This window comes from Apiotrichum porosum (genome assembly GCF_003942205.1).
Source record: "Apiotrichum porosum strain DSM 27194 chromosome Unknown scaffold_13, whole genome shotgun sequence".
In the NCBI taxonomy this organism is placed as follows: Eukaryota; Fungi; Basidiomycota; class Tremellomycetes; order Trichosporonales; family Trichosporonaceae; genus Apiotrichum; species Apiotrichum porosum.
Genome location: NW_021167120.1, coordinates 867,616 through 895,148, shown reverse-complemented (window position 1 = coordinate 895,148; position 27,533 = coordinate 867,616). Strand labels below are relative to the sequence as shown.

At 56.2% G+C, this 27,533-nt stretch overlaps 9 protein-coding genes across 9 annotated transcripts; 5 read left to right on the top strand and 4 right to left on the bottom strand.

The window, feature by feature from the left end:
* Positions 1-384: 384 nt before the first annotated feature.
* Positions 385-3,094, top strand: EHS24_002757 (uncharacterized protein; the record flags this gene model as incomplete). Its single annotated transcript, XM_028618481.1, has 14 exons — positions 385-408; positions 473-504; positions 557-1,071; positions 1,122-1,252; positions 1,691-1,712; positions 1,762-1,770; positions 1,821-1,833; positions 1,883-1,957; positions 2,010-2,030; positions 2,092-2,225; positions 2,274-2,515; positions 2,566-2,838; positions 2,874-2,944; positions 3,091-3,094. 14 exons carry the CDS (start codon positions 385-387, stop codon positions 3,092-3,094), a joined length of 1,566 nt encoding a protein of 521 aa, XP_028473437.1.
* Positions 3,095-3,530: 436 nt separating this feature from the next.
* EHS24_002756 (uncharacterized protein) lies at positions 3,531-5,025 on the bottom strand (the record flags this gene model as incomplete). The annotated part of the gene is made up of 8 exons (XM_028618480.1): positions 3,531-3,580; positions 3,640-3,812; positions 3,889-3,996; positions 4,036-4,313; positions 4,383-4,629; positions 4,677-4,733; positions 4,778-4,932; positions 4,975-5,025. 8 exons carry the CDS (start codon positions 5,023-5,025, stop codon positions 3,531-3,533), a joined length of 1,119 nt encoding a protein of 372 aa, XP_028473436.1.
* A 652-nt stretch (positions 5,026-5,677) lies between these two features.
* Positions 5,678-7,471, top strand: EHS24_002755 (uncharacterized protein; the record flags this gene model as incomplete). The annotated part of the gene is made up of 7 exons (XM_028618479.1): positions 5,678-5,721; positions 5,774-5,891; positions 5,935-6,218; positions 6,255-6,698; positions 6,746-7,020; positions 7,067-7,304; positions 7,342-7,471. 7 exons carry the CDS (start codon positions 5,678-5,680, stop codon positions 7,469-7,471), a joined length of 1,533 nt encoding a protein of 510 aa, XP_028473435.1.
* Positions 7,472-10,978: 3,507 nt separating this feature from the next.
* On the top strand, positions 10,979-12,269 carry EHS24_002754 (uncharacterized protein; the record flags this gene model as incomplete). Its single annotated transcript, XM_028618478.1, has 2 exons — positions 10,979-10,997; positions 11,044-12,269. 2 exons carry the CDS (start codon positions 10,979-10,981, stop codon positions 12,267-12,269), a joined length of 1,245 nt encoding a protein of 414 aa, XP_028473434.1.
* A 246-nt stretch (positions 12,270-12,515) lies between these two features.
* On the bottom strand, positions 12,516-13,021 carry EHS24_002753 (uncharacterized protein; the record flags this gene model as incomplete). The annotated part of the gene is made up of 2 exons (XM_028618477.1): positions 12,516-12,561; positions 12,777-13,021. The coding sequence occupies 2 exons, from the start codon at positions 13,019-13,021 to the stop codon at positions 12,516-12,518; spliced, it is 291 nt and encodes a 96-aa protein (XP_028473433.1).
* A 676-nt stretch (positions 13,022-13,697) lies between these two features.
* On the top strand, positions 13,698-18,407 carry EHS24_002752 (uncharacterized protein; the record flags this gene model as incomplete). Its single annotated transcript, XM_028618476.1, has 13 exons — positions 13,698-14,620; positions 14,676-14,815; positions 14,869-14,950; positions 14,990-15,177; positions 15,845-16,421; positions 16,471-16,562; positions 16,612-16,757; positions 16,804-17,040; positions 17,085-17,122; positions 17,173-17,650; positions 17,688-18,209; positions 18,275-18,311; positions 18,370-18,407. 13 exons carry the CDS (start codon positions 13,698-13,700, stop codon positions 18,405-18,407), a joined length of 3,498 nt encoding a protein of 1,165 aa, XP_028473432.1.
* Positions 18,408-18,731: 324 nt separating this feature from the next.
* EHS24_002751 (uncharacterized protein) lies at positions 18,732-19,533 on the bottom strand (the record flags this gene model as incomplete). The annotated part of the gene is made up of 4 exons (XM_028618475.1): positions 18,732-18,896; positions 18,948-19,282; positions 19,358-19,420; positions 19,458-19,533. The coding sequence occupies 4 exons, from the start codon at positions 19,531-19,533 to the stop codon at positions 18,732-18,734; spliced, it is 639 nt and encodes a 212-aa protein (XP_028473431.1).
* Positions 19,534-19,812: 279 nt separating this feature from the next.
* Positions 19,813-20,881, bottom strand: NIT2 (Carbon-nitrogen hydrolase; the record flags this gene model as incomplete). Its single annotated transcript, XM_028618474.1, has 4 exons — positions 19,813-19,870; positions 19,944-20,175; positions 20,217-20,739; positions 20,777-20,881. 4 exons carry the CDS (start codon positions 20,879-20,881, stop codon positions 19,813-19,815), a joined length of 918 nt encoding a protein of 305 aa, XP_028473430.1.
* Positions 20,882-21,234: 353 nt separating this feature from the next.
* Positions 21,235-26,950, top strand: REV3 (DNA polymerase zeta; the record flags this gene model as incomplete). The annotated part of the gene is made up of 9 exons (XM_028618473.1): positions 21,235-21,259; positions 21,294-22,492; positions 22,530-23,119; positions 23,157-23,274; positions 23,431-24,679; positions 24,715-24,916; positions 24,955-25,657; positions 25,695-26,266; positions 26,314-26,950. 9 exons carry the CDS (start codon positions 21,235-21,237, stop codon positions 26,948-26,950), a joined length of 5,295 nt encoding a protein of 1,764 aa, XP_028473429.1.
* Between the last annotated feature and the right edge of the window lie 583 nt (positions 26,951-27,533).

The window sequence follows — 27,533 nt, the reverse complement described above, 5'->3', positions numbered from 1 at the left end:
CTGGTGGTGGTGGTTCTCGGCCGTTCAACAGCGATCTGCCCAGCTGCTGCCGACAGTGGTCGCCGCAGTCTATCAGTAGTGCGTTCGTTCCACCATTCCAGTTGTTGCGGCCTTTGGTGAACACCACATGGTGTCGCTCTGTCCTCACTTTGCACTCCATCCATTGGTCCAAGACCGACATACGAGCCACATCCATGGCACCTCCTAGGGCGTGAGTCGCGGAGGCTGGGACTCCCCGGGTTGACCGACATTGCCCCCCCGCCCCTGCCTTGCTTGAGCTGACTTTCACAGTTGTATTCTCTGTCGCGGTATCAAGGTTAGCAATAACTCACCTCGGGACTAGACGCTGAAGCGGACAGGTCAGATGCGTAAACAACGAGGACTATGACCAACCCTGTGAACGTTGTCGTGAGTTGTCATCGTTGGCCAAGGCTAACTGGGAGGCCGACTAGACTTACCATGCGCCTACCAGCGGACGCGCCGAAACTTCAAAGACCGATCACGGTAAGTCTCTAACAGCAGTTTTCATAATCTATTACTAACATGGCCCACGAAGCAACGATGACACTCCCGTGCGCCTTGCTCCAGCTCCCCCATCTTTCCCCAATTCGGAATCTGGGCCCCAAGTGGTGGGAGTGACACGGTCCACCGATGGCTGCGCCTGCGACCCTGTGGAGGCTTCGACTAGCTCCAACGCCGTCGCTTCAGTCTCACCACAGTCTTACGTGCCCCTGCTGATGGAACACCCATTTGTTGGCTTCAACAGACACGGCACCGACGGCCAGGCAAGGACTACCATTCCGAGTGCCTCACCCTCATCCAGCGGCTTGACACCTTCAGTCCGCAATGTTCACTCCCCCAAGGCCACGTCTGTGTTGGAGATGGCCCATACAGTCCCACCCCCACAGATGGCGGGAAAGAAGCGCTCCTTGCCTGACACGGATATGTCAGGTCTCAATGTAGCACTGCGTCGGCGGCGAACGGTACCAGACACTTTGGCAACGTCCTCGGTCTCACAATCACAGGCCGAATCGAGTGATCACGCCCGGCGAAGGCTTGTAGATGACCCCGGTGAGTAAGCCAATACGTAACACAAGACATTACTGACATCGTATAGTCAGCAGCGGCTACATTGGCGAGCACGAAGCAATTCGACTTGTACAACTGTGAAGTGATGATATGCCGCTGGCGGCTAACATTCTCAGCTTCCACGAGTGCCTCAATCCTCCTATTTCCCTTCTGGACCCAGACTGTAAGAAAGAGTCCATGTTGCTGTTCTAACTTTAGTACACACCTACGACTACCTGCGGGACTCGTCATCGGTTCTGTTCTCTGCCGTTCTCGCCGCATCGTGCAAGTTTTTCCGCAAGGAATCGTACCCGCTCCTTCACACACATTCACAGCGCCTGCTGAGTATTGCCATTGAACAAGGCACTTGTCATAAAACCATCGTGCAAGCAACCCTAATCCTAGTTTACTGTATGTACTGTGCCGAGGCGAGAACTCATCTCCACCAGGGAAACAACCAACCGACCAAACGGCCTGGATCAAGATTGGACTCGCAATTCGCCTGGCATACCAACTTGGATGGCATAAGCAGCAGCTAACTGGTCCTGTCGATGACCTGCAGGAGTATAGGGAGAAATTGGCAAGTTATATTGACACAAACAAAATATGCTAATGGTGGCAGGATACGGAAAGGACTTGGTTTTGTGAGTTGTGGTTAACAGGGATATGTACTTGGACTGACACGAGCCTCAGGTTTGGCCGGTAAGACTCCTCCAAAGAATTATGGACTTGGGCTAACGACTGGTACGAAGCTTTTGACCACACGTGAGTTGCCCGCAGACAGTGACAAGTAACACAAAGACTCATGTTGCAGCTACTCCACACTCTTTGACCTCCCTCCTACTCTCCGTCTGAGAGAGATCGGTGACGTAGGTACACACGACCGTCGGTGGGCGCTGATTCCAGTGCGAGCAATGGGCTAGACAACACACACACCTAAGCGTCGTCGATATCGACCTGAAGTTAGCTTGGTCCCTCGAGTTAGTCCTTGCCATGTGTTTTCGACCTATATTAACCCCGCAGAATGCTCCGTATCGGCAGTTTGTGTAGGGATGGCATGTCAGAGTTCGAAACAATAGGCGCAACTCAATCCCTCATGCGACTCGAGCGAGCATACGACCTGATGCGTGCTCTTATGAAGAAGTGGCAGATGTTTGGTAAGTGCCCTGTCTGTTTTGACCGATTCCGATTTGACATCCCTTCAGATTACGGCGCCAGCCAGACTGTCAAGGGGTGCATCACGACCTACAGTTTCATGGAGATTGCCTCCGTCCGGTTTCGCATGCTCGACTTTGTTCAGCCTGTAGAGGTTGAAAGTGCAGTTGTCGACTGCCTCCAGTGGTCCATAGACGCCATTAGCGAACTCAGGAACGCGGAGCACACCATGCCCTTTCTCCAGGATGTTCTCTCAGCCCGCCTGGCTTCAGTGGGCTCGTCCCTTCATGTAGTGAGTCGCACACAAGCTAGATCCCGTTTTCACTACTCACCCACGGGAAGCTGTATCGCAGGGTGTCAAAGTCGCAACAGCGGCTCATTGTGTCTCTCCTGAAGGAGCTGCACCAAATCTGCTCCAGAGTTTCAGACGACGAACCAGAATCGGCAATGGCCTTTGTCTCGAGGTTCTTTGAGAACCTGCTCGCATCGTTCAGCAACCTTTCGCGGCAGGCCAGCCGGCGATCATCCCCAGTGCCCGCCGCCAAGACACAACCACACGTTCCGGGCGTTCCCGCATCCACCACCTCGGCCGAGGACGTGGACTTGCATGTCTTGGTACGTTTTCAGGTCCTATCAACACTAACCCCCAGCTGAACCTTCCCGATGGAGCGTTGGACGATGTACTCGATCCCAACTGGACAGCGCTGGATGAACAATATTGGTGAGTGGACCAGACTCATGCCTTTCTGATGGATAGGACGTCGCTGTTTCGTACAATACCCGGCGACTGGAACGACTTCATTTCTTCATAGATGATATTATAGATGATGGTATTTGGTTAACAGCTCGTGCCAAGCCAATGCGCAGCTAAGCCAATGCGCAGCTCTCCCCGCCAGTTTCCTGGTATTCCCCATTGACCAAAGTGGGCTCCACCTGGACAAGTGGCTGGACATGTGTGCCGCAGTGGGCAGCCGCCCCGGCCGACGATCACGACACGCGGTGGGCACAGGGAGTGGTTTTTCCGGTAAAGACCATGGCCTGAAGGGATTTAGATAGTGTGTGGGGAGTGTACCGCGTGAATAAAACCCAAAATGGACAACTATCGGTTAAATGTATCGGCGGAGGCCGGCCATAGCGACACCGACACTGCTACTGCAAAATGGATATCGCATCCTCTTGCTCTGATCCAGTGATGTCATGGTGGCTGATGTGTTGCGGATGCCATGAACAAACAATCTTGGGGCCCATTTTCGAGCGCTTCCTGATAGCATTTGATCCATGATACATTTCAGAGTGACTACCTACCATCAAACTGTCACCATTGCGTCCATGATCATCTTGAACAGCACAAGGTCCTCTGTAGCTGGATCATGTCAGTTTCCACTCTCGTTATAGGCGGCTTCTGCTCCCACTTACCATCCACGACGCTCGTCTTGACCTCTGCCCCCTGTGTCAGGCTCGCGTACAACGCCTTGTACTCGAGGGTAAAGGCATCCTCGAAAGTGGGGCGGATCACTTCCTCGCTGTGGTCGCCATTCTCGAGGCTGCGGAGAATGGTGGTCGTAATAGGCAAACCCTTGACGTACGGTCTGGCACGTCAGTGTTAGAACAATCGCTTTAGGTCTTGTGTGGATCAAGCTCTCCACATCAACAAAGTATACTCACGTGTCGTACGTGACCTTGAAGTGCCTGTCCTTGGCATACACCTCGATGTGCGCGTCAAACTTGCGCACGTTGTCAATGCCCATCTCGTAGTATGTGACAAAGCCGGGGCTGAAGTCAGCATGTGCCTGCCCGCCGTGGCAGACGTACTATTGCATCGTGACCCAGACGAAAAGACCATCCGGAGAACGGACAGCGCTGAGGATACGCTGTGGCATTCCAACAAGCTCGCGCAGTGCGCTCAGGTCGTGCGATGCCAGACCGTTCAGGAGCATCCATGTCCGCTGGTCGAGTTCGTTTCCGGCCTTGACACCCAGTGACTGGGCGAGCTGCAGCTCTGAGAGCTTGCCACGCTCAGCACCCGACCCGGCAGGGAAATCGGTAAACTTGAGAGGGAAGGTCCCCGACTGTTCCACAAACAAGTCGTTCTGCAGGGTCAGTCGACGAACGGTCAAGCTTTCATTGACGCCGATCCGACAGCTGCAAGTTGCACTGACCATTCCGATGATGTCCCGCACGCGGATGTAGTTGATGTGGCCACTGGCCACCTTGCTGAGCTCCTCCTTGACACGGAGGAAGGCAGTAGCGTAACGACGCATGTAACCGACAAAGACTACCTTGCCACTGGCCACGCGCGCGGCCTCGATGTCGTTCGCTCCTTCGACGGTCATCGCCATCGGCTTCTCAATGAAGACGTTCTTGCCTGCCTTCAAGCACTGCACAGCGTGGATGGCGTGGTATTCGCTGCCCTGTCAGCATTACGCCAACCAGCTACCAAGCAAGCCACCCACTTGGCATTCATGATCATGACAAGTTCCACCTCGGGGCAATCCGCAAGCATCGCGTCGCTGTGTGTAAGTTGACGAGCGGCATCAAGCGAACTAGAGCTCACACAGTAGTGTATGTCTTGGGGACATGGAACTTTTGGCTGCAGTGCGCGAGGGCCTGTTCGGAGATGTCCACAAGGGCCACTGGCTTGAACATGTGCGAGCACAAGGTGAGAGTAGGGAGGTGGGTGTTCATGGCAATCTCGCCGACGCCGATGAGCTATGCATGTCAGTTCACCTGTTGTGATCCGTATTGACTCACGGCGACGGGGATCACATGGGCCGGCGAGGCGGTAGACTGGGTGATGGCCATCTTTGAAGCAGGTAAAAGGTCTTGGGAGCGGTGTGGAGTTGGCCTTCAGTTCATAAGACAACATGGGTCTTAATATCATGACATCACGTGTGGTATCGCATATCGCCGGTCACCCGTTGCATGCCATTTGGGTGCGTGGACGATCGTGGGAAAGGAACTGTGGAAAAACCACCCGCACCGGCCAACGGTCACCGGTACCGGAGAAAAGCCAACATGTCCAGCACACACGCCCTTGTAATCGGCTACTAGAATGCCCCTCGCGGCGTGGCGAACGGGGGTTCCGGACCGGTGCTCATGGCCCCGGGGTCTCGGCATGTGGAGCACTTCCGGAGAACCTTGTTGTGGATGGGGGCCACGGTGGGGAAGCCCTGTTGGAAGGTCGGACATGTGCCCAATAAACAATCACACAGGATTCTAGCTTTATCCGACAACATTCCGCAAGCATGGCCCACTTCCAGTCTCTTTACCCCACAGGGCCACCGCCCTGTTCAAGCTGCGCAAACTTGACTTTGGTGAGTGGTGCCAACTTGTCACAGCCTCGCTTGGCGGCTTGCTCTTCCGGCTAGGTCAAAACGAGTCAGGACCAGGAGCAACGTGCCAGCAATATATAACAGCAAAGACGAAGCACCTTGATGTTCACAACAACGACACAATGCCCTCTACCTACAACGGAGTTGAGAACAACACCCATCCATCGTGCGTGCCAAGTTGGCGATCGTATTCCTTCGCACGGTACCTAACTTGCCAGATGGTGGAAGGACCCTGGCCTCCGCTGGAACGTCCTCTGGGTCATGACCACCGCGATGGGCCAAGTCGTGGGCGGCTACGATGGCTCGCTCATGAACGCCCTTCAGGCCGTTCCAAAGGTGTGTTCCCATAACACATATGTCAGTGGCACTAACGTGGTAGCTGTTTGAGGCATTCCCTCGCCTGGAGGATTCCAACATCCTCGGTGTCACCAGTGCTCTTCTCTTCCTTCCCGGTCTTGTCGTCCCGTTCCTCGCTGCCTGGCTCGCGGACACTGTTGGACGCAAGATTCCCATTCTCGTTGGCATGAGTGGTGTTGTCGCTGGCGGCATTATCCAGGCGACTGCGCAGAACCTCGGCCAGTTCATGGCGGGCAGGTTCGTAATGGGAACCTTCAGCTGCATCGGCGCCGTCGGTGGTCTTTCGCTGTGTGCAGAGTTGTCCCAGTGAGTGTTTTTCCTCGGAATGCCGCTTACCCCCAGCCCCCGTTTCCGTTCCCAGGCCACATCCATGCAGATCTCCGTCTACTACGTCGGCTCGATCTTGTCGTCGTGGGTGACCTACGGCTGTCTCCAGCACCTTCCCGACTCGCACTGGTCGTGGCGCGCGCCTGTCCTGATCCAGTGTGCATTCCCCGCCATCATGCTTGGGTTCCTCATCTTCATCCCTGAGTCCCCCCGTTGGCTCATCGCCAAGGGACGGACTGAAGAAGCACGCAAAATCTTTGCGAAGCAGCACGCCAACGGTGACGAAAACGACCCACTTGTCAACCTCGAGGTGGAGGAGGTGCACATCGCTCTTGACGCCGAGCGTTCAAACAAGACTGGATGGTCCGCTCTGTGGGCGACCAAGGGAAACCGCAAGAGGATGTTCATTGTCATCACCACCGCTGCCGGTGCCCAGCTCAACGGTGTCGGTATTATCAGGTACGTTACACCCTCGTCAACGTGAGACTGAAGCTAATTCGCCGCAGCTACTACTTTGTGCCCGTCCTCAAGTCTGTCGGTATCACCTCGTACCTTTCGCAGAGTCTGATCTCCGGTGGCATGAGCATCTCCAACCTCTTCTTTGCCGTTGCGGCGGCGCTCCTTGTTGAACGCCTCGGCCGTCGTACCCTCTGGCTTGCGTCAACTGGTATGATGCTTATCACTCTCGTCATCGTCACTGTTCTCTCGGCCGAGTTCCAGAAGGGCGAGTCACCGGCAATCGGCGGTGCGACCATCGCCTTCCTGTACCTCTTCTACGCCGGTAAGTAACACCGACGTCTGACTTGGCAGACACTGACGTGTCTCAGGATACGACCTTGCATGGTCTCCCCTCAACTCGGCGTACACTGTCGAAATCCTTCCGTACACTATCCGCGCCAAGGGCCTGGCCGTGTGGAACAGTGTCACGTACGTGACCCTCTGCATCAACACCTGGGTGAACCCCGTCGCGCTTTCGGCTATTGGATACTACTACTACATCGTGTACATTGGTATTCTCACCTACCTCTGTCTCATCATCTACTTCGTCTACCCCGAGACCCGAGGGTACGTAAAACACTTCTGAGCTCCCGCTGACATCCAGACGCACGCTTGAGGAGGTCGCTGAGGTGTTCGACAAGGACTCGCCTTTGACCTCGCACCACCACGAGGACATTGAGGGGCTTGGTAACAAGGGCGGTGACGTCGAGATGTACGAGGGCAAGGAGAATTAAGGATTGGACGGGATGTAGGGGCTGCAAACAAGGGAAGGGTTCAAGGTGGATGTTGTCAATTAGGATGGACCGATGCAAAGTTGTTGCCGGTCACTAAACTTGAATCATCCCGGTTATAAGTCGGGCGGAGCGTGGCACCCGCAAGACAATTTCTCTTATTTAATTTGAATTTTGTGGCACCTGACGCCGATCCCCGCATCCGCTGGAATCCTGCGCCGAGGTGAATCGTGCATGCTTGACATCTCGTATTACAGTACGCTGCCAGATTCAGACTGTTAGGCCGCATACTTATAGGTGTATTCAGTACACTATTTCGGAGCGGTTCGGCGACAGTGCGTTGGGACTCTCGGAGGAGACCCATACATTGGAAGTGGCCGTTAGTCCTAAGTCTGGATAAGGCTTTATTCCCGTATCAGGGTAATACTCAACCAACCGCTTCCGCCTTGGTATGACACCTCCCGTCGCTTCCAAGTTCTGTTATGGATTGTGGAAACATGAGTCGGTAAGTGGGTTGGACAAAAGAAACGATAAAAGGGCCGTTTTTCAGCTTTGGTGGCGGGCCGACACTACTCCGTCCAAACTCCAAACTTTCATCCACGTTGCCCGTGCTAGGTTGGAACAGAGCTAGTTCCAGTGGTGCACGGATTGTCCTATGCGCCATGGGTCACAACTCACCACGTTCAAGGGGTCTGAAGACAGTACCGATGTACCAAGTGGCCCAGCCATTGTCCGACTGTGGCACCGCATATCCCGTATGTCCATTTTTTTCGATTCTGAACCTTCGCCCCTGTCGATCTCACTTTTGATCTCATTTTATGAACCCGACCCATGCTGGGGCCTGGGTGCACGTGAACCGCACGTACATGCATTGCTGTGCCAGTGCAGACACTTGCGGTGATGCCCACTGCGGCATAAACAGAAGAAGAAACAGACGAATGGCGCCACTCTTGCTGTCGGAAAACTGTTGGTTTTCCACCGCGGCGGTGCTTCGACTCTGCGTCCACGCGGTAGTCGAGACACATCGTTCGATCCAGAACCCCATTCAACTCCCAAGACCAACATTAGCACTCCGTTTCCTATGGCTCTCCTACATGAGCCGTTGTTTACTTTACACGTCCGCTGAGCCTAGGCACCCGCTCAAGCTCACTGCGGTTGGGCAGGACGGCGCACTCGTCCTCGCTGGTGGCGACTTCAAAGTAAAGTTCAGCCTCCAATCCGTACCCAAACTCCGACGTTCTGGCCTGTCCGATGATGGATCGACAGGCTGAGAGGAATGGTGTCGTCGGACGGGGCGGTTACTCACATCGTTTTTGCACTAAGTGTCCTTTTCGGCGCTACCGGCTCGGCGTGGCGGCATGGCGGCACCGCGGTCCGTGCCGGCTCCGAACCCAAGTTTCCCAACGGCTCGGCCCATTATGCTGCCTACCGCAACCTCGGCACCACCACAAACTTCACAAGGAAATTCGTACCTCGGTGGGTGTAAAAGAAGCAGAAGCAGAAGCAGAAGCAGCAATTCATTCCCCCTGGTGCCGAGGTACTGGCGTGGATTGTTCGATGCTGTCGAACTCCCACCCGTGTGCCACCAGCGGCGTGCTCTTAACAGTGGAACCTGGGCCTCGTGCAAGGCCGTCTTGGTCGGGAACATCGCTGGGGCTCCCCCATGTGTCGTCCACCTGTTCTGGACCCCCGGGGACTGCAATGAGGACCTCTAAATCACTGTGGGGGCCGGTGGTTCGGCGCCACGAAGAATCCCACCTGGTGAATTTTCGGGAATCCAGCGCAGCTGATCACCGCCGACGCCAAAGCACTGACCTGGAACGCAGATCATAACTTCAGTACGTTGCACGAACAGCTGTACCTGGGACCTTCCCAAGGAAGATACCGTAAAGCATCTTGCATTGCGAAAGATGGACTTCCTAGCTTTTGCGGTCCCTCACAACGTAGTTGGGCCGGTCACGTCGCGCCAAATGTCTCTGATAATCTGTCTTTTTTGTGGGGCAACGGGCAGATCAGATCTGAGACTGCGTCTGCCCACGCTGACCCATCTCTCGGCTCCTTCTTTATCTGCTGTCCCCCCAGTGGCTACTGCTGCAGGCAACTTGCCGACAACGGTAGTTGGACTCCTTCGGCGGTACCTTTACAAGTGCCCCACGCCTGCAAGCAATTCGAGGGTAGCGCCCAGTAAGGCTGTCTCTACCGACGCTCGGACGTGTCGAAGACAACAGTGCACCCTTATGTGACCAGTGCATTCTGTGCTATGGTCATGTGGTGTTTGCTTGACTGCGCAAGTGTGTCCAACCAAGAGAGGAGCGAGGAGGAGAAAAAAAAAAACAGTGGCTGCGCACCGTGCGGGGGTGGCGCCGTTGCTGTCACGGCAGTAAAACAGAGGCGACAGGTCGAAGGCCAAACTCGCGTCCACCGGCGCGTCGTTATGGTGGCGTGGTGGCGGCCCTCTTTGGAGCGATCTGGGTCGCCTAGAGTCCTTTGGGCCTGTTGCGTCCTTTGTGTTTCGGCGGTGCGCACCCGAAAGATGCAGACTAGCTGCGCGACGGCCATCACATCACAGCACTCATTCCCGCTTTGGCCGCGTTGCACAGCCTACATGCCGACAACGGCACGTCGGAGCGCCATCACCGCACCCGCCGTCCCGCACAGGCTGCACACCCGGGTGTTCGAGTTGACTCCGCGCCGCCGACTCCCACGCACGCGGCGCACAGGCTCGATATTGGCGTTATTGGGCGCGACAGTTGGATGAGTTTTCGGCGGTTTTGGTGGGTGGAGGAGAGCTGTTGCGGGGGGTTCCGCCTGGCCCGGATGTCCGGAGTCCAACTGTGGGCGCTGGTCGGGAGTCCCCACGGGCCAAACGATTGCAATGGCTTCGGCACGCACCGGGGAGAGATATCTGCATTCCAAGATCCGCAAAAGCTGGCTGATACAGCCTCAGGAAGTGGACGGACACATTTTCTTGGTTCGCACGTCGAAACGTCTCCGGGTCGCCAGGTGGAATGTGAATGTCGCTAGACGCTCTTTGTACCTGTTGTCTGCAAGCGAGCGTCGACTACGGATATCTTTCCAGATCCATGCTATTACCGCCTTCATTGAGCTCGCACCTGGGCGGTCCGTGTTAGCTCATCCTACCCTCAGTCGTTTGGGTAGAGCAGCACGGTTTCGCCAAGACACCGTGACCGCGCATTCCAGGACCCGGCACATTATTTTGTCGCGACAAACCGAATCGAGCCGAAACCTGGTCGTCCAAAACGCCAGAACAAACGCCATGCAACCGCAACGCCAGAGCACGGCCATGCAAGCCATAGCACAAGCCATGGCCAGCCGTGGAAACATGCTACGTGCCTATGCACCTCGTGTGTCCTGGCACTGATGCCCACATGATGGGCATACATTAGGAGGACCCCTCGAAGACTCAACAAGGCCTTCGTCCCACCCCGTTCACTCTTTTTTCTTGTTGCCTCTCCTGTGATCTCTCACCGATCGCTGATCACTGTCATTATGCCTTCACAACAGACTCGTAAGTCTCGCACCTCAACTCCAGAAATGTTTGCTCACCACATTAGTCTACCCCACGGGTCTCTACCCCGCCCCCATTCAGTCCCCCGTAGCCCCCAGTGATGGTTCACCGGAGCCACTATGGAAGCGTGTCTTTGGCGGCCACGACACTGCTCCCCTTCCTCCGGTCCCTCAGCGCCAGGCGTCTGGCCACCAGCCAAACCCCAACAAGCACGCCGAGCCCTACCGCTACGTTCACGAGGACGACTTTAGCTTCAACGACTTTGTCGAATACACTCCTCCCACTTTGCAGAACCCTCAGCACCGCGACAAGGGTCCAACACACCACACTTCGTACAACGAATACAGCCCTCCCAACTCTGCTCGCGACAAGTCTCCGGCGGCTGCCAAGGCTTATGGCGATTTCAGCTCCACCAACTCTGCCCGTGAAGAGTACCTCGCGGCAGCAAAGGAGCAGTACATTGCTGAGCAGCGCAAGAGGTACATTGCCAATGCTCGCGGCCAGCCAACCGACAACCTGACCCCGGAGGAGGCCAAGCAGCGCGCCAGGGAGCGGTACATTGCCAACGCCCATGGCAAGCCAGCCCCGCCTCCCGTTCACGCCGCCCCGTCGTACAGTGCCCAGCCCCCACCTTACTCGGCGCCGGCGCCAGCGGCCCCCATCACCTCCCCGCGTTCAACCCACGGCCACGGCCATGCCCCGCGTTCTCCGCGCGTCCCTGCAGAGTACCCTGTCCAGGCTGCTCCCCTTGCCCCTACTCGGAGCCACACGGCCCCAGCCCATGTCGCCCATGTCGTCCCCCTCACCCGGGCCACCACCCGGACCGCCCCTCCCCCACCTACCCCCGCGCCGCCCATTCCAGTGGCTTTGCCCAAGAAGGTCGACCCCATCATGACCGTCACCGAGCTCGCCAACTGCACCCCCAAGGTCGCCAAGAAGGCGCTCAAGGAAGCCAAGGGCGACGTGACGCGCGCATCGCACATTGTCAAGCATGCCAACCACCCCAAGGGCCGCGGCCACGAGACTGGCTGCAACATCTGCGCCGAGAAGGAGTGGAAGAAGATTGAGGAGGAGGAGCGGTTCCAGGCAGAGCTCAAGCGCATGGCCGATCTCCGCCGTATGCGTATCGCCACCGCCGTCCCTGGCCAAGAGCACCTGGCGGCCATGGGCTTTGTGCCTCCTCGCAAAGAGTTCCTGGACCAGGCGGGCCTCGGACACGCAACGGGCGGCGGGGGATCGTCTGCTGGAACCCCCTCGATTCATTCTCGCTAGGGCGGTGGTGGTGGGCGATGGTTGGTGATAGGGAGCTCCTGAGGTCTCTTACAGGTACAGCCCATTGCAGGGCGCGCTGCGCGGAGCGGCGCACCTTTGGAACGCCGCCAGTAGAGCCGAGACGGAGGCGTTGTTGGACTCAGCTATAGCTCCTTAGCAATTAGCGGCGTCCAGGTTGTGAGTGGTCTGAGATCCGAGGTGATTTAGTGTCGTTGCTGCAGGTTTCATATAGGTTTCTTAGGTTTCTTAGGTTTTACCACAGGGGGCGGGCGGCTTGTTGCGCCCCTCAATGCTACATAGGTAGTTATAATGGACATCGTGTTGTATTGGCATCGTCGGCTACGTGCTCGCGCGCTCGTGATGCGTGATGAAGGGAGGCCTACCGCCTAGGCCGGCGGAGAGGCTTGGTACTTGACACTTGATGGGGGATTCTACGTCGTGGGAGTACGCAGGAGTCGCGGGATGAGACTGATCGTCAGCTTTCCGTCTTGTCCTTCTGCGACTCACAGCTCCTTGTAGACGATGATCATGCCTTTGGTGATACCCAGCACGATCTGAACGGGGAGGACGACCATGAACGTGATAAAGGGAAGGACGAGGGCCAGGAGGGCGTAGAACCAGGCAAAGAGTTCGGACTGGGGCTCCTCGGGCGGCAGAGGAGGGAGCTCGGCATGGCTGCGACGAGGGGTGAGAGGGGTGTGGGGCATGGCCGCCGTGCCGTGTGAGGTGGGCTTGGCCGCGTTGCCGTTCATTTTGGTTGTGCGGCGTTGGTGGGTGTTTGTTACGGAGGAGGGTTTGAAGCGCAGTGGATGATGATGGCGAGGGTTTGATGGGGATGCATTTGAATGTGGCTGGTGGTCGGTGGGGAGTGAGTGATGAGACAGATGTGTTTGTTGTTGGGTGGCGAGAAGGGTCGCACCATTGTTTGGTTCTGCACAGACGCCCCCAGTTTGATCCACACTGTACACTGTTGTGCCAGCCCCAACAACATTGACAACACCATGCACTCGCCGTGCAGCAGCGCGTCTCGTTCGAACCAGCCCTTTTGTGACCGACCGTGTCTTAGCTCTTGCCACCCGTATCGGAGCAGTGCTCTTGGACGGGGGCCCAAGTGTCCCATGCATATGTACAAAGATGGCCAACAACGCGACTCAGAAGTGACCGTCTTGGCATACTTGGTGGCCGTGGTAACGTGTGGTGGGGGCGGCGCGCGGCGCGGCGGCGGGGGTGGTCTGTGCGTGGTACAAAAAGGTGGACTCAGTGATCAGTGGCCAGTGGCCAGTGACCCGGTGGCTTGGCAGAAGCAGACCCGCAGAAGCACAGTGGGTGGCCGCACTGGAGCTATCGCGCTATCTATGCATCGAGTGCATGCATTACACACTCTACGGCTTACCTCTACGTCCTCTACAGTAGTACATACCATTGGCCATGACATACCCGGCAGACGACGACAACCCCTGGACCTCTTTGGACGCCGTTCAACAAGTCACAAGACGCTCAAAGGAATACAAGATGGCCCTGGGGGAGATCAACAAACAGCGGGCAAAGGACAAGCTCAAGCGATTAGAAGACTTGCCTGTCGGACACCCACTGGCAGCATCTTCCTCACCGTCTGTTCCGACAGCCTCCTCATCGTCGCAGTCCACACCAGCCGCATCTTCATCTTCCGCACTTTTGACCCCAGCAGCGTCTACTCCACCGTCAACCACTGCGGGGACGTCCTCACCCCCAGCTGGTGCAGTGTCTGCCCCACCGCCAGCGACTCCCATAACGGTGCCAGAGAAGACGCGCGAGGAAATGTTTATCGTCGTATTCGAGCGTCTCAGTGACCTAATCCGACAGATCAATCAAACAGTTCAGCAAGTAAAGCGGAATGACCGGTCCTTATCAGACCACTCTGTGAAGGTCAATGCTGTCAACGAGCTTAACCGTCAAATCAAGGACATCAGAGACACGATTAAGGAATTATACGGCCTGGATGCCCCGCTTTCGAATAATGAGACGGCTGAGACTCTCACATATCGTCGCTGTTCCCTCATCGAGCTGAACGACCAAGTGCAAATGCTTTGCCACGTGATTGAGCACCAGTTGCAGATAGCTCGTACGGCCATCAAGGAGCCTCTTGGATCCTTCGGGCCCGCCTTCAGGGAGGTTCTTGACCAGGTCCGACAGCTTCATAAAGCCATTCTTTACATTCAACTGGAAGGCGACATTTTCGAAAACCGTGGCAAGGAAATCCTCACGGCCAAGAAGACCGAATTGGACAGACTCAAAGGACAAATCGTACAGCTTGAAGACAAAATTCTGAAGAGCCAGACGGAAAATCCCGGCCCCCTGGACATAAATTCAAGGTGGGGTAACATGTCGCATGACTACGTACATACTGTATGCTCACCAGTACTCCAGAGTCGTCTACGACGTGAAGCAGCCTCCATGGTATCAGAGATTGGGCAAGAACTTGTCAACAAGGATCGATATGTCTCTTACACCGTTCCCGCGTTATCCAGGAACCACTCCAGCGCTAGACATTTTGAACATTATCCTGGGTAAGTTAAAAGACCAACGTCACGGTGTACTTACATACAGCTGACCGCAACAGACATCACATTTTCGGCCTCACTCAGCTTGTACGCCAACACCCACATGTTTGCCAATATGAGAGATATCCTCAACTTCTTCGCGTATGTACCGAACTTCATGCCTCGTCTAATCCTCTTCAGGTACTACTCCGTCATTTTTGCCATGTGGTGGTCGCAGCGTCCCATCTGGGGTCGAAGTGTTCCTGAGATACACATTGCTATGACGTTTGTCAACATTGTTGCCTTTCTCTATATTGGCCTTGCCAGCGCAGGATGGGATTTAGTCGGTCTTACAACCTGGGACGCAGACCCGAACGATGTCGCATATGGTGAGTCTCCACGATCACCATTGAAGCAGCCGACTCATCCTTTCAGTACAAGCCATCGAAAGCTTTCAAGTGACTTTGGTGACCTTTGCAATTCAACGTCCGATACCCGTCCTAATAACGGCTCTGAAGAAGGCGAATATTGTGGCGCGGTGGCCCACCTTTACTGTTCAACGCCCCATACCCGTGCCAAACACGACTCTGAAGAACGTCAATCTCTTGCGGTGGCTCCCCCTTGCTGTTCCGCCCCTCACATCCTTCCTAACCTCCCTTCCGAATACGGTGAAACGCTTGCGGTGGCCGAATAGTAAGCGATTGCGCCTTCGGTTCTGGCGAGCGTGGCGCCGGCTTTACCTGCCTATGCACCAGAGGGCAAATTTGGCCGGTCAATCGCTTGAAGTCTTCTCTGTCCTTGCTGTCTGGGTTGCGCCAGGCCTCCACTCGGTAATTGGAAAAATCGCCCTAATGTACCTCGCCGTGCTCTTTGTCTTTGCAAGGTCATTTCTATCTGCTAGTAGTGTGGTCTTGAAGCGAGAGAATGCCGAGTTCCTTATACATGTAGGTTACTCGCAACGATTCCTGTCTGTGATTCGTGGACGGTACCACAAGGCCGGCAAACATTTGGGCAGTTGTGTGGTAAAACGACGTCGACAATACGCCTATTTACAAGTCGAGGCGGCTGCCGATCCTAAGCACTGTGACTCTCAAATCATGGTCGGAGAGATTCTGGCCTGCCTGCTTTTCCTTCAGGAGTGCAATGGGCAGCTTTTGCGGCGTGCCCATGCCCTATTCAAGCTCCTCAAACCTTGGTATGACGACCATGTCGAAATGGGCGAGGACGCGTCCTATAGTATTGTCAAGCAGCTCTATCAAATATTCAAGACCATGGACAAGCTGGATCAGGGGGCCAACCTCTTGTCGTCAAACCCTCCACATCGCGAGGGCAAACAAGCCGAGCAAAATAATCAGCTTCGCCCTCTCTCGTCGGACTGGACCGGGCACTGCAACATCGCCCGCAGCCTACACGTCGAGGTCCAGGAGATGATGGGCCATAACACCGCCGATGAGTCCAATGACGAGAACTTCACCCGCAAGGCCAGGAGGCGAACCTGGCGCCTCAATGTCCGAAAAGCTCTCGAGGGCCAGGAGTTACGATCACAAGACAACCGCTTCGCCGCCCGTAACGCACAGAACGCTGCAAACGGCAGACGAAGGGAGCGATTGCTGTCTCTGACTTTCATCATTCTGTGAGCGTTGTCCCTAGTTGCCTTTAAAGATTTCTGACATGGCACACAGAGGTGAAGGGTTGAACAATCTGACATCGCCTTTCGAAACTGCCCTGTCGATTTGGGGTGTGAAGTCTATATTCGTCTGTCAAATGCTGCTAGGTAAGGAGCGCACTCCCGGGCTTGACAAAGTTGAAGGCTGACGGAAAAGTCGTTTTGGTTGTGCTCTCCCTGTGTCGCTTCATTTGGATGGAGAGGAGCGGATTCAACGACATCGCAGAGCTTCGTGTCTGGGCGTTTGAGATGATTCACTTCCCGCTCCTGTTTGCTATTTTTTTATTGCTGGTAGGAATGGCAGTGAGTACACAATATACAGCTGTATCCATTTACTCACGCCTGAAAGAACGCCATGCAATCGATCGTGAGCGGAGTGTGGTTCCTCAAAGTCTGTCAACAATTCGACGCCCTCGTGAACAATCCACACGACACCACCCTGAGGCTGTCACTTAGCAGCAGCCTCAAGCGCCTCGACCTTGACCCAACGTTCGACACTTGGCTTTCTGAAACCAACGTTTCAGACACGTCAGCAGCAGTTGACGTGTACCAGTACGCCGGCCAGATACTGGGCAAGGTCATTGATGTAAATACATACACTGCCAAGTCCCACGCTGACCCTCGTCTCAGGCTACTGGCTGGGATGCCGGAGTGATTGTCGACGACTCGTTAGCCAACCTCACCAGCATCGACAACACTGCCAATAATACCCAAACAGCATTCCAGCTGTTCCAAACAGGAAAAACCAGCTTTCTGTCCGAGCTCATTCGCGCAGCCTTCTGGTTACTTCCTGTTATGGTGAGCTCCTATTGAATTCGAACACTGATATCCAGGGTATCGTTCTTGTGCTCCTCGCACTTCGTGTCATGTTGTCGGATGGTTACATTGCGGATAAAATGGTTGAATGGGGCATCTATTCTCGGAGGCCGGACGCTGCGGGGAGCTCCGGTGGCGGTCCGATCCGAACTGGAACTTCGAAGATCATGTCTGCTGAGGTCGCCCAACTGGTTTTGGGATTAGGCGTTGTCTCGGTTGGTGCAGGTATCTACAAGGTCAAATCTCCCGACTCGCCTATACCTGTCAACGCCTCATTGGCGTATGTGCCATTCCACAGTGCAATTTGGAACTGGCTCCAAGCAGAGTGGATCATCCCGACTCTCAGTCTGATCTGTCTGGCTGTAATCGCAGTCAAGAGTGTGAGTGACAAGTGTCTGATACCTCTTCTGACTGTAGGCCGTCAAGTACGCGTGCACTTTAGTCGAAAGGCGGCAGCTTGATGCGATCAGGAATGATGTTGAGGCCTGGAGCGGGTTTGCGCCAGTGACAAACAGGCCCAATTCACAACGCCCCAACACACCCACTGCCAGCCAAGGACATGGTGGCGTCCAGAGTCCGACCGCCAATAGCCGGAGGTCAAGTGCCAGCCAACACAGTACGATACCGATGGTCCAACTTGGCGTGCAGAGTGCAGTCACCGGTAGCCCCAGGCCAAGTTCCAGCCAACAGAGTGCGGTACCGGTGGTCCAACCCAACACGTCTCGTGCCAACAGCCACGGTCAAGGGTCTATCAGGCGCCAGAGTTCCAATGGTAGCCAGAGGTCAAGCGGCAGTCGAAAGTCAACCAACAGTCAAGGAATTAGAGGCACCAGCAGCCCGATGCCAGGTGGCAGCCAACAGAGTGCGGTCCCGGTCGTCCAACCCAACACACCTGGTGTCAGCAACGGCCAAGGGTCCATCAGGAGCCAGCGGTCAAATGTAAGCCAAAGGTCCAGCGGTAGTCGGAAGTCCACCATCAGTCAAGGCATCAGCTACAGTCATAGCAACGCGGTCTAGTCCCAAGCGGTTCTTCGCCAGCAAGTGAGTTTAGCGTGTCTTTGGGGTATGCAAAACTGGGGCTGTGGCTCACATGCTGCAGTGAATCCTATACAGAACGGAGCTGCCCATCGACGGTGAGCTTCGGCCAAGACAATCTGCCAAGGAAATACCTAGTTCATATGAAATGTGTCGTTTCTCACCAGTGGCAATGCGTTTCTCGTGTCGGCCGTCTCGGCGGCCAGACATGTGTGAGCCGAGTGCACAGAGCTCGGCTCGTGATTCGCGCTCTTCCTTGTCTGACCATTCAAGACAGCAGGACGTCGCAGTTATGCGGCGCAGCTCCGTTCTGTAAAGCCCCTTGAAATATCCGGGACGGGTCAGGACACCACTACTGGCGTGATTATCAGTCACGTCAGCAACAGCTATCAAACGTGTACCCGGAGCGCGCAGACCGTTCACATCTCACGGCACAAGCTCCTCCTTCACCCATGTCCCGTCACGCAGCGTCCATGCCGTGCGCCTATGCGGTGTGCACTTGAGCTCCAGCACCTCCACCATCGTGGGGTCCAGCGCAAGGATACAAAAGTTGCTGTGGGCAAACGCGAGCTGCGCCTGCTCCTCCGGGTTCTACACCATCGTGTCAGCAGCTAGTTAACTACCCCAACAAATGCTACTCACTTCAAACCCTTCCCGCCCCAGCTCTGTAGGCCAGGTAATCGCCGGTGGCGCGTCCTTGAGCAGAGTACCAGGCGCTTCTGGGCGTGCAAAACTGGCCTTTAGCGCAGGCCCGATCCCGCGCTCGAACAGCCTCTCGCGCTCGTGTTCCCAGTATTCTGGCGTTTCGGCCGTTGGAGGGTGTCCTCCAGGATACGTGAATGCAGTGCCGACAACGCGCACTTGGGTCCACGATACGCTGAAGTACCACGCGATGGACGCGGCCGGGTTGTTGTCAAGCTGCGTGGCCTTGGGCATGCGTCGGTCTGTTGTTGCGAGGAACAAGCCCGAAGGAGAGACTGTGATTGATGTCAGCTACGTTCTGTACTGCGCGAGTGGAGAAGCATCACGCCTTGGATATGAACCGCACTCACATCCACGGTGTATTACATGTCGCACCCTCGGCGCCCTATCTTCGACGGTCGCGAACGCGTACACTGTCTGTGAGCCCTCTCCCCAATGAGTGAACTGTACCATTAGGCACGGCAGAAGTTGCACCCTGCTCCTGCACGAGGTTGTTGATAACGGAGTGCCACTCTGGAAGCGACATGCGTGTGAGTTGTCGAAGGTTGCTCGTGTTGGGCAGATGTGGAGAGGTGGGGAAGAGGGCGAAATCGAGATCCCACTTTCAAAGTCGGCCCGGTTGGTCGCCCTCCACCAGGTCCACCACCAGTCAATGACGCAATCGGCTCGACCGCTTCACGCTTTCTGAGAAGGACATGCATAAAACGTCGTGGCCCAACACAATACAAGGCATGGCACGCTCAAGGGTAGAGATGAAGTCATATGCATCAAAGGGGCCAATGCATTATGTGTGCATTCTATGTTTCTACTCTTTGAGAGGAGGCTCGGGAAGCTCCTTGCCCACGATGCCATACTGATCGATCCTTTTTTGGATGGCGAGCGGAATTTGCGTGCGCGTTTCGCTGCTGTCAGCTAAGCTCCCTGCGACTAACTCACCCAACGACGCCCGTGTCAACGTCACAGATGAAAAACTCGCCTCCCTCGGCGTACATCCTGTCGACGTCGGGGCTCTCCTCTTTGATACTCCTCAGACGGCCAAGCTCGCGGCCCCAAGGGTCGAACGCAAGCGATTCGCCCCAACTCGAACGCGAAGGGTTGTGGTCGCCGTACTGGGCCGCAGCCAGGACGTAGACTTGGTATTGGATTGCGACGGCGCGGCACAGGGTGGCTGTAGTGTGTCAGCTACATGCGAGGTACTGGTCAGCTCACGCCAGTGGTCCTTTCCTGTGCGCAGTGTGAATGCGCTAGGGAAGGTCAGGATGTCGGCACCCAATCGGGTGAGGATGATGTGGAGTTCGGGGAAGCGCAGGTCGTAGCAGATCTCGAGACCGATGTTGCCCACCCCGGCAATGGGGATGGGAGGGACAATCTCACCGCCGGGAATGATCCGGTCGCTCTCGCCCGTCCGCTTAGGCTTGGCCGGAGTACCATCCTCGTTGGTCTGGGCGAGCTCGACGTCGAACAGATGCAGCTTCCTGTACCGGGCAAGCAGAGAGCCGTCGGCGCCGATGAGGACGTGCGTGTTGTACACGCGGATACTGCCCTCGGGCTCGTGATTGGGTTCGTCTGCCTCGGGAAGGTCGTGCACACCCGCTGAAACAGTCACGCCCAGCTCTTTGGCGAGTTTCTGCAGGCCGAGAGCATAGGGGTGCTGGGAGAGAGGGAAGGAGAGGTCACGACATTCTTGGGCCGAGGTTGCTATGAAGTCGGATGCTTCAGGAAGGAAGACGGCCTACAGTAAGCTCTGAACACCACTGGTAAAAGCTCACTTTTGCACCGGCAGCAACGGCGTCACGGATGACCTTGCTCGACACGGCAAGGTTGTGTGCTGGGTCGTTGGTGGACAGGATCTGGCAGACGGCGACCTTTGTCATCGTGGCTAGCGAGGTGGAGAAGGGTCGAGCACGAGATGGGAAGAGGAAACGAGTGCGTTGGGCAGCAGCTGTGCGGCCGATGGTATAAACACGAGGTCGTATGAGTGAGGGGGTGGTGACAAGAGCTCTTGCGGCTGACTGTTGCATGCTCCGTTGGACAAAGAGATAAGACGACTCGTTCGACGGAAGAGCCCGAAATGGCGACACAGCTCGGCAAGACGCGCGTGGGGTCCCCACAGTCAAGTCACGTGGGAGAAAGATGACGGTGTTCGAGCGGTCAACTGTTGCACTCTGTTGATTGCTGTACGTTACTCTCATCGTCTTTATCCCACCAACGACAAGAGACCTGCATCATGCAATCCCAAGGGGATCCGGAGAGTGAGTGGAATGACGAGCCCACAACTGACGGCAGGCGAGCCCGCTCTCCGCCTCCGGATCACCCACATCTTGTCCTCAATGGCAGCACCCCTCCCTTCCCTTCGCGCTCATTACATCCCCTCGACGCTCCCCACCGCTGTGCCCCCAGGCGTCGTGCCGCAGCAGTTTCCAGTTATACGCATCTTTGGAACGACCCCATCCAACCAAAAAGTCTGCGCCAACATCCACCTCGCTTACCCGTACTTCTTCGTTCCTTTCCCGATGGACTCGATCGACCCCTTGCGACCGGAACGCGTGGTGCGTATGTGTCAGCGGTTTGCCGTCTCCCTCAACAGTGCCATCTGTATGGCGCTGAGGCAAAATCCTCATGGAACTTCCGCCGCTGCAAACTATGCTGGAGGTACCGATCCACGACACCTTCATGTCGCGTCCGTTATGCTGGTCAAAGGCGTGCCGTTCTACGGATACCACGTCGGCTACTCGTACTGGCTCAAGGTCTCGCTCATCAACCCGGCGCGCATGCGAGTGGCAACTGATCAACTACGCAAACCGTCCGTCTTGGGCCGAGAATGGCAACCTCACGAGGCGCACCTCAGCCACGTCCTTCAGTTCATGTGCGACTTTGACCTTTATGGCTGTGGCAACCTCGACCTCTCAGGAGGCACGTTTCGCGAACCACTTCCTGGCTTTGATGACGACGACAATGTCCTTGAAGACATTCCCGGATTCATCACCACACACAACGCGCCTGGTGATATGGTCTACCCACCGGGTCTCTCGCCTTCGAAGGACACCACTACCGCTCTAGAGATTGACATCCTCCCGCACCAGATTATGAACCGCAACCGTCTCGAACAACGTGATCTGCACCACGACTTTATCGAGCTGCTCCATAAACCTCTCGAACCTGAGGAGAAGCTCGTCCCGGCCATGCGCGAGCTGTGGGAGGACGAACGCCGGCGCCGAGGGGCTCGCGGATTGGGCACTTCCGAGAAGGAGATGCTCCCCATCTCGGGCGGTGGACGCGGCCGCACCATGGAAGAGCTCGGGTACAAACTTGACGGTGCAGACGTCAATAACCGCGGTGGTGACTGGAAGATCTCCGAGGAGCTGTGGGGTATGCTCCAGGATCGAATGGACGTCGAACGCATCCGACGTGGCAAGCTCACATTTGACCGCTTCTCTTCTGACATTCGGGGTGGGAAGAATGGCGAGAAACGGAAGTACGACAGGGTAGGTTATATCGTCATTGGCCACAGCTAACCGACAGTGGATCATGACCACGTTCGAGGCCGTCTCGGCTCATTGGCCCAGGATGTACCGCACTCAGCGAACTCAGAAATCGCAACCGTCTGTACGAGTACCATCCCAAGCTGGCCCATCCCCAGCTGGCCCAGTCGACCCAAGCTCTTCACCACAGCCGTCCTCTCCTCCTCTCTTCGACGACGATGACGAGCCCAACCCATTCGACATTGTCGCCAGCCAAGCATCACAGGGCGAGCGCGTCATGGCTGAGGTCAACCCCGATGCCATCCTCCCAGCCATCGACGAGGAAGAGGCAGGAGACGACGAGGATGAGGATGAGGAAGAAACGCTAGCTCGACGTCACGCTCAAGAGAGTGAGCGTCTTCGCGCCACTCAGAAACCTCAAGGCGACGATGATGACGAGTATGACTACGACGAGTTTGATGAGATGTTTCTCCAAATGATGCCCGGTGAAACTCCTCAACACACAAGACAGTCCACTCCGACATCCATGGGCACCGGCCATACCGCTACGTCGGTAAATGCCTCGACGGGAAGGCAAAAGGTGGCGAGGCAACGTCGTCTTGCGGAACAGGCAGGATTCGGCGATCTCAGGTAAGCGTATGATTGCTGTCTTCCTCACTGACAACAGCACCATCATGGACATGTCCGTCGCGTTCTCCTCTCCTAGCGCCAACCCGTTCGCGGACCCACAGACCCCAACGAAAAGCCGAGGTACGAACGGCGAGCAGGCGACTCCCACTTCGCTGGTACGCAACATATTTGCTCGATCTCGTGGCTCCCCGTTCGCTACGCCCAGCAAACAGACTCCTCGTATCTCTCCGCATACTCCGTCAAAGACACCCGCAATTGTCCTTCCAAACACCAAACGGAGCCTGGCCAAGTGGTCACTCTCACCCGTACAGCCCTCGCCGCTGGACAAGCAGCAGAGGGAAGAAGACGAGGGCCCACAGAGCCCGACACGGTCGGCATCTAAACCAGAGCTCCTGGAGATCAAGGCCCGTAACGTCGAGGACATTGAGTTCATTCCACCAAACGCTCAGCCAACACCGCCAGCTACCCGTGTCCCACCGAAGATGCCGCATACGCCATCGCTCCAGGTCTCGGCCACATTGATCAACACCCAACTCAACACATACGATCCAACACACGCCCCTACCCGCGCACCCACTCAGCCAGCTTCAACCTTACCTCCATTAGCAGATGCGCCGTTGAATGGTCGACCAAAGAAGCGTGTACGCCTCTCCAGCCCCTCTCAGCCTGAACATAGAGTCGTCCCCACTCCACCACTCACGGGCCTCAGTGGACAGAGCGGTGGTACTTCCACATCCGTGGTGTCAACAAACAGTGGACCGGATCTCGCATCCGCTGCCTGGACCTTTGGCGATCCACCTCCTTCCCTGCGACAGGTCGTCGAGACCATGGCAGATTACGGTCTCGATACCGTTGAGTACCGTGAACCGTTCTACTCCGATCCCACCGATATCCCTCCCGTTCCAAAGCTCTTTGCGGGCCGACAGTTCAAAGTCAAAGGAAACGGAGTGGCCGACATTCCCCAATTTGAGTCGGAACTGCCAGCTGCTGCAACCGGGTGGCTCAAGAGCAAGGCTTTCGAACTGGCGAGGTCGCAAACGGGCTGGGAGTTCGCGGCTCCTCCACCGACTCTACGCCAAGTCCTCTCTTACTGCGAGAAGGAGGATGCTACCGCTGTTGCTGCCTCTCAGCTAGCAGTCCCTACACAGAAGAACCGATTTGGCTTCAAGCTGTCGCAGAAGAAGCCGCAGCGTGAGCAGCAGAACATGTCTGTCTTGCTCCTGGAGGTTTTTGCGCCTTCCCGGCTGCACTTCCTCCCCGACCCAAAACAGGACGACATAGTAGCCGTATTCTTCTGCTTCCAGAACGATAGGGCTGATCTACCCAACACGACGAGATTCCCCGGCTATCATGCAGGATACGTTGTCGTGGACTCTGTCCAGACTGCCAATGGCCGTGCCAAAATTGAAGGGGTGCCGTGTCACTATGTCGACTCGGAGTTGGACCTCATCAACTGGGTCATTGACGCCGTCAAGGACTGGGACCCGGACGTGCTTGCCGGGTGGGAGCTGCATAATGCTAGCTGGGGATACCTGCAAGCTAGAGCGTATGAGGAGTTTGGTAGGCTTATCGATTGGAATCAAGCTGATTCGAAGCCATCGACTTGCCCGATACAATCTCGCGACTTATTTCGACTCCTGGGGGAGGAAATCGCAAGGACGCCTACTCGGCGCACCACACGTCGACGTTCAAGGTCACCGGTCGCCATGTGCTCAACATTTGGCGTATCATGCGTGGCGAGGTGACGCTCAATGCGTACACGTTTGAGAACGTCGTGTTCCACCTCCTCCGTCAGAGGTAAGTTTCTCGTGGAACACTGCACATGCTAACCGCAGAATACCCCAGTTCTCGGCGGCTGACCTGACGGCGCTCTGGAAGAGCAAAGTCCCTGGGCATACCACTCGCGTGCTCAAGGTACTCTTCCAACGTGTCGTCATTTACGCGGAGCTTGTCGATTCTGCCGAGCTGATCAGCAAGAGTGCCGAGTTTGCACGTGTCTTTGGTGTCGACTTTGACGCTGTCATCTTCCGTGGTTCCCAATTCAAGGTCGAGTCGTTCATGTTCCGCATCGCCAAGCCTGAGAGCTTTGTGATGGTCACACCGTCCAAGGAACAGGTCGGATTACAGAACGCGCCATTTGCTGTGCCTCTCATCGCGGAGCCCGAGAGCAAGTTTTACCCGCACCCAATCGTCGTACTCGACTTTCAGAGTCTCTACCCGTCCGTCATGATCGCATACAACATTTGCTACTCGACCTGCCTGGGCCGCGTGGAGAAGTTCAAGGGCACCGACAAGTTTGGCTTTACCGAGCTCAAAGTCGCCGACGGTTTACTGGAGCTCCTCAAAGACTACTTGACTGTTACGCCCAATGGCATGGTCTATGTTAAACCGGCAGTGCGTAAGAGCCTGTTGGCCAAAATGCTCGGCGAAATCCTCGACACGCGCGTCATGGTCAAGCAGGCAATGAAATACGCACGGGGAGACAAGAGCCTCACACAAATGCTGAACGCGAGGCAGCTGGGGTTGAAGCTCATGGCGGTGGGTTACCGTATCGTGAATCCTGCTGACCCACCAGAATGTGACCTACGGTTACACCTCTGCGACATTCTCCGGCCGCATGCCCTGCATCGAGATTGCCGACTCGATTGTGCAGACTGGCCGAGAGACGCTTGAAAAAGCGCAAGAGCTCATCCACTCGCGCTTAGACTGGGACGCCACTGTGGTGTATGGCGATACAGACTCGCTCTTCATTGCGCTCCCAGGCCGATCAAAGGAACAAGCGTTCAAGATTGGCAACGACATTGCCGACACGGTAACAGCCATGAACCCCAAACCTGTCAAGCTCAAGTTTGAAAAGGTCTACATGGGCAGCGTGCTCATGGCCAAGAAACGCTATGTGGGGTTCAAGTATGAACACCCCGACGACACGGAGCCCGTGTTTGACGCAAAGGGTATCGAAACCATTCGGCGTGACGGGTTCCCGGCTCAGCAAAAGATTGAGGAAGTGTGCCTCAAGATGCTGTTCCGAAACCAGGACCTGAGTGAGATCAAGGCCTTTTGCTGCCAAGAGTGGACCAAGATTCTCGAGGGGCGTGTGAGCATCCAGGACTTTATCATTGCCAAGGAAGTGCGCCTGGGCACGTACTCGTGAGTGCAGCTAAATGACCCTCTGCCAAATCCAGCTGACATTGCAGCGAGGACGGTGTGCCTCCTCCAGGAGCCGCAGTCGCGTACCGCCGCATGCTCAAGGATCCCCGGGACGAGCCCCAATACGCCGAACGTGTGCCCTATCTTATCAGCAACTCCACCGGCCGTCGGCTGATCGACCGCGCACGTATGCCTGAGGAGATGCTCAAGGAACGCTCCCTGGACATAGACACCGAGTATTATATCCGCAACCTCCTCGTTCCACCCCTAGCACGCATCTTCAACCTCGTCGGCGGCGACGTCGAGCAGTGGTATCGAGACATGCCGCGCAAGAAACGTGTCCGCTCGTATGGCGGTGCGAGAGGAAGCAAGATTGACGCGCATTTCGTCTCCTCCCACTGCCTGGTATGCGGTGGGGACGACAATACAAACTCGAAAGTCTGCCGTGATTGCCGTGCTGTTCCCGACATGACAGCACACGCATTGCTCAGCCGCGAGCATGTGGCCACGACACGTTTGAGGGAGCTGCACCAGATCTGTGCCTCCTGTTCCAACACCCCGCTCAACGAGGCCATCATGTGTGGCAGTATCGACTGTCCCGTAACGTATGCCCGGACTGCGGCGGAGCGCGACGCGGATGATACCAAGGGCGTTCGTGGGTTGATTGCCGACCTGGAGTGGTGAAACGAAACCCAACCGTCCACCAAGTAGAGTGACTTGTATTTTGAAGACGACCTGCAGCTGTAACCATACCCCGCACCTGCTACTACCCCCCGTGTAATTCCATGTTATGTATCCTGACTTTGGTCCAGCCGTCAATCTGACAGTTCTGACACGGTGTCCATACCGCCGAGCCAGGTTTGGTGGCGCCAGAACACTGATTCAACCCAGCCGCATCACGAAACAAGGTCTGACAAACTGCGGCGAGCAAGGAATACTGCGGTATGCGGATAGCACCATGCGTTAGTCGGGGCATGTGGCGAGGCCCGTATGGACGGCACGCCGTCCATACAGGGCGGCTGCGCATGAGTGCATCGGAAGTGGACGCGAACAATGGGCGAGTTGATGGCCAGGATTTCCGACACATCGCAGTGCCCTTGCGACCTGTTACCCCAGCAAGGGAGCTAGTCACCGGGACTCCTTTGGTCACCACGAACCGTCCGGTCTGCATCGGAGGCGGACCCCGCTCGCCACATTTGGTTTTCGATGCTTGTTTTTGGCATTTTGGGTTGTGGCCGGCGCCGCGTCCCCGTCCAGCTCGGGGCAG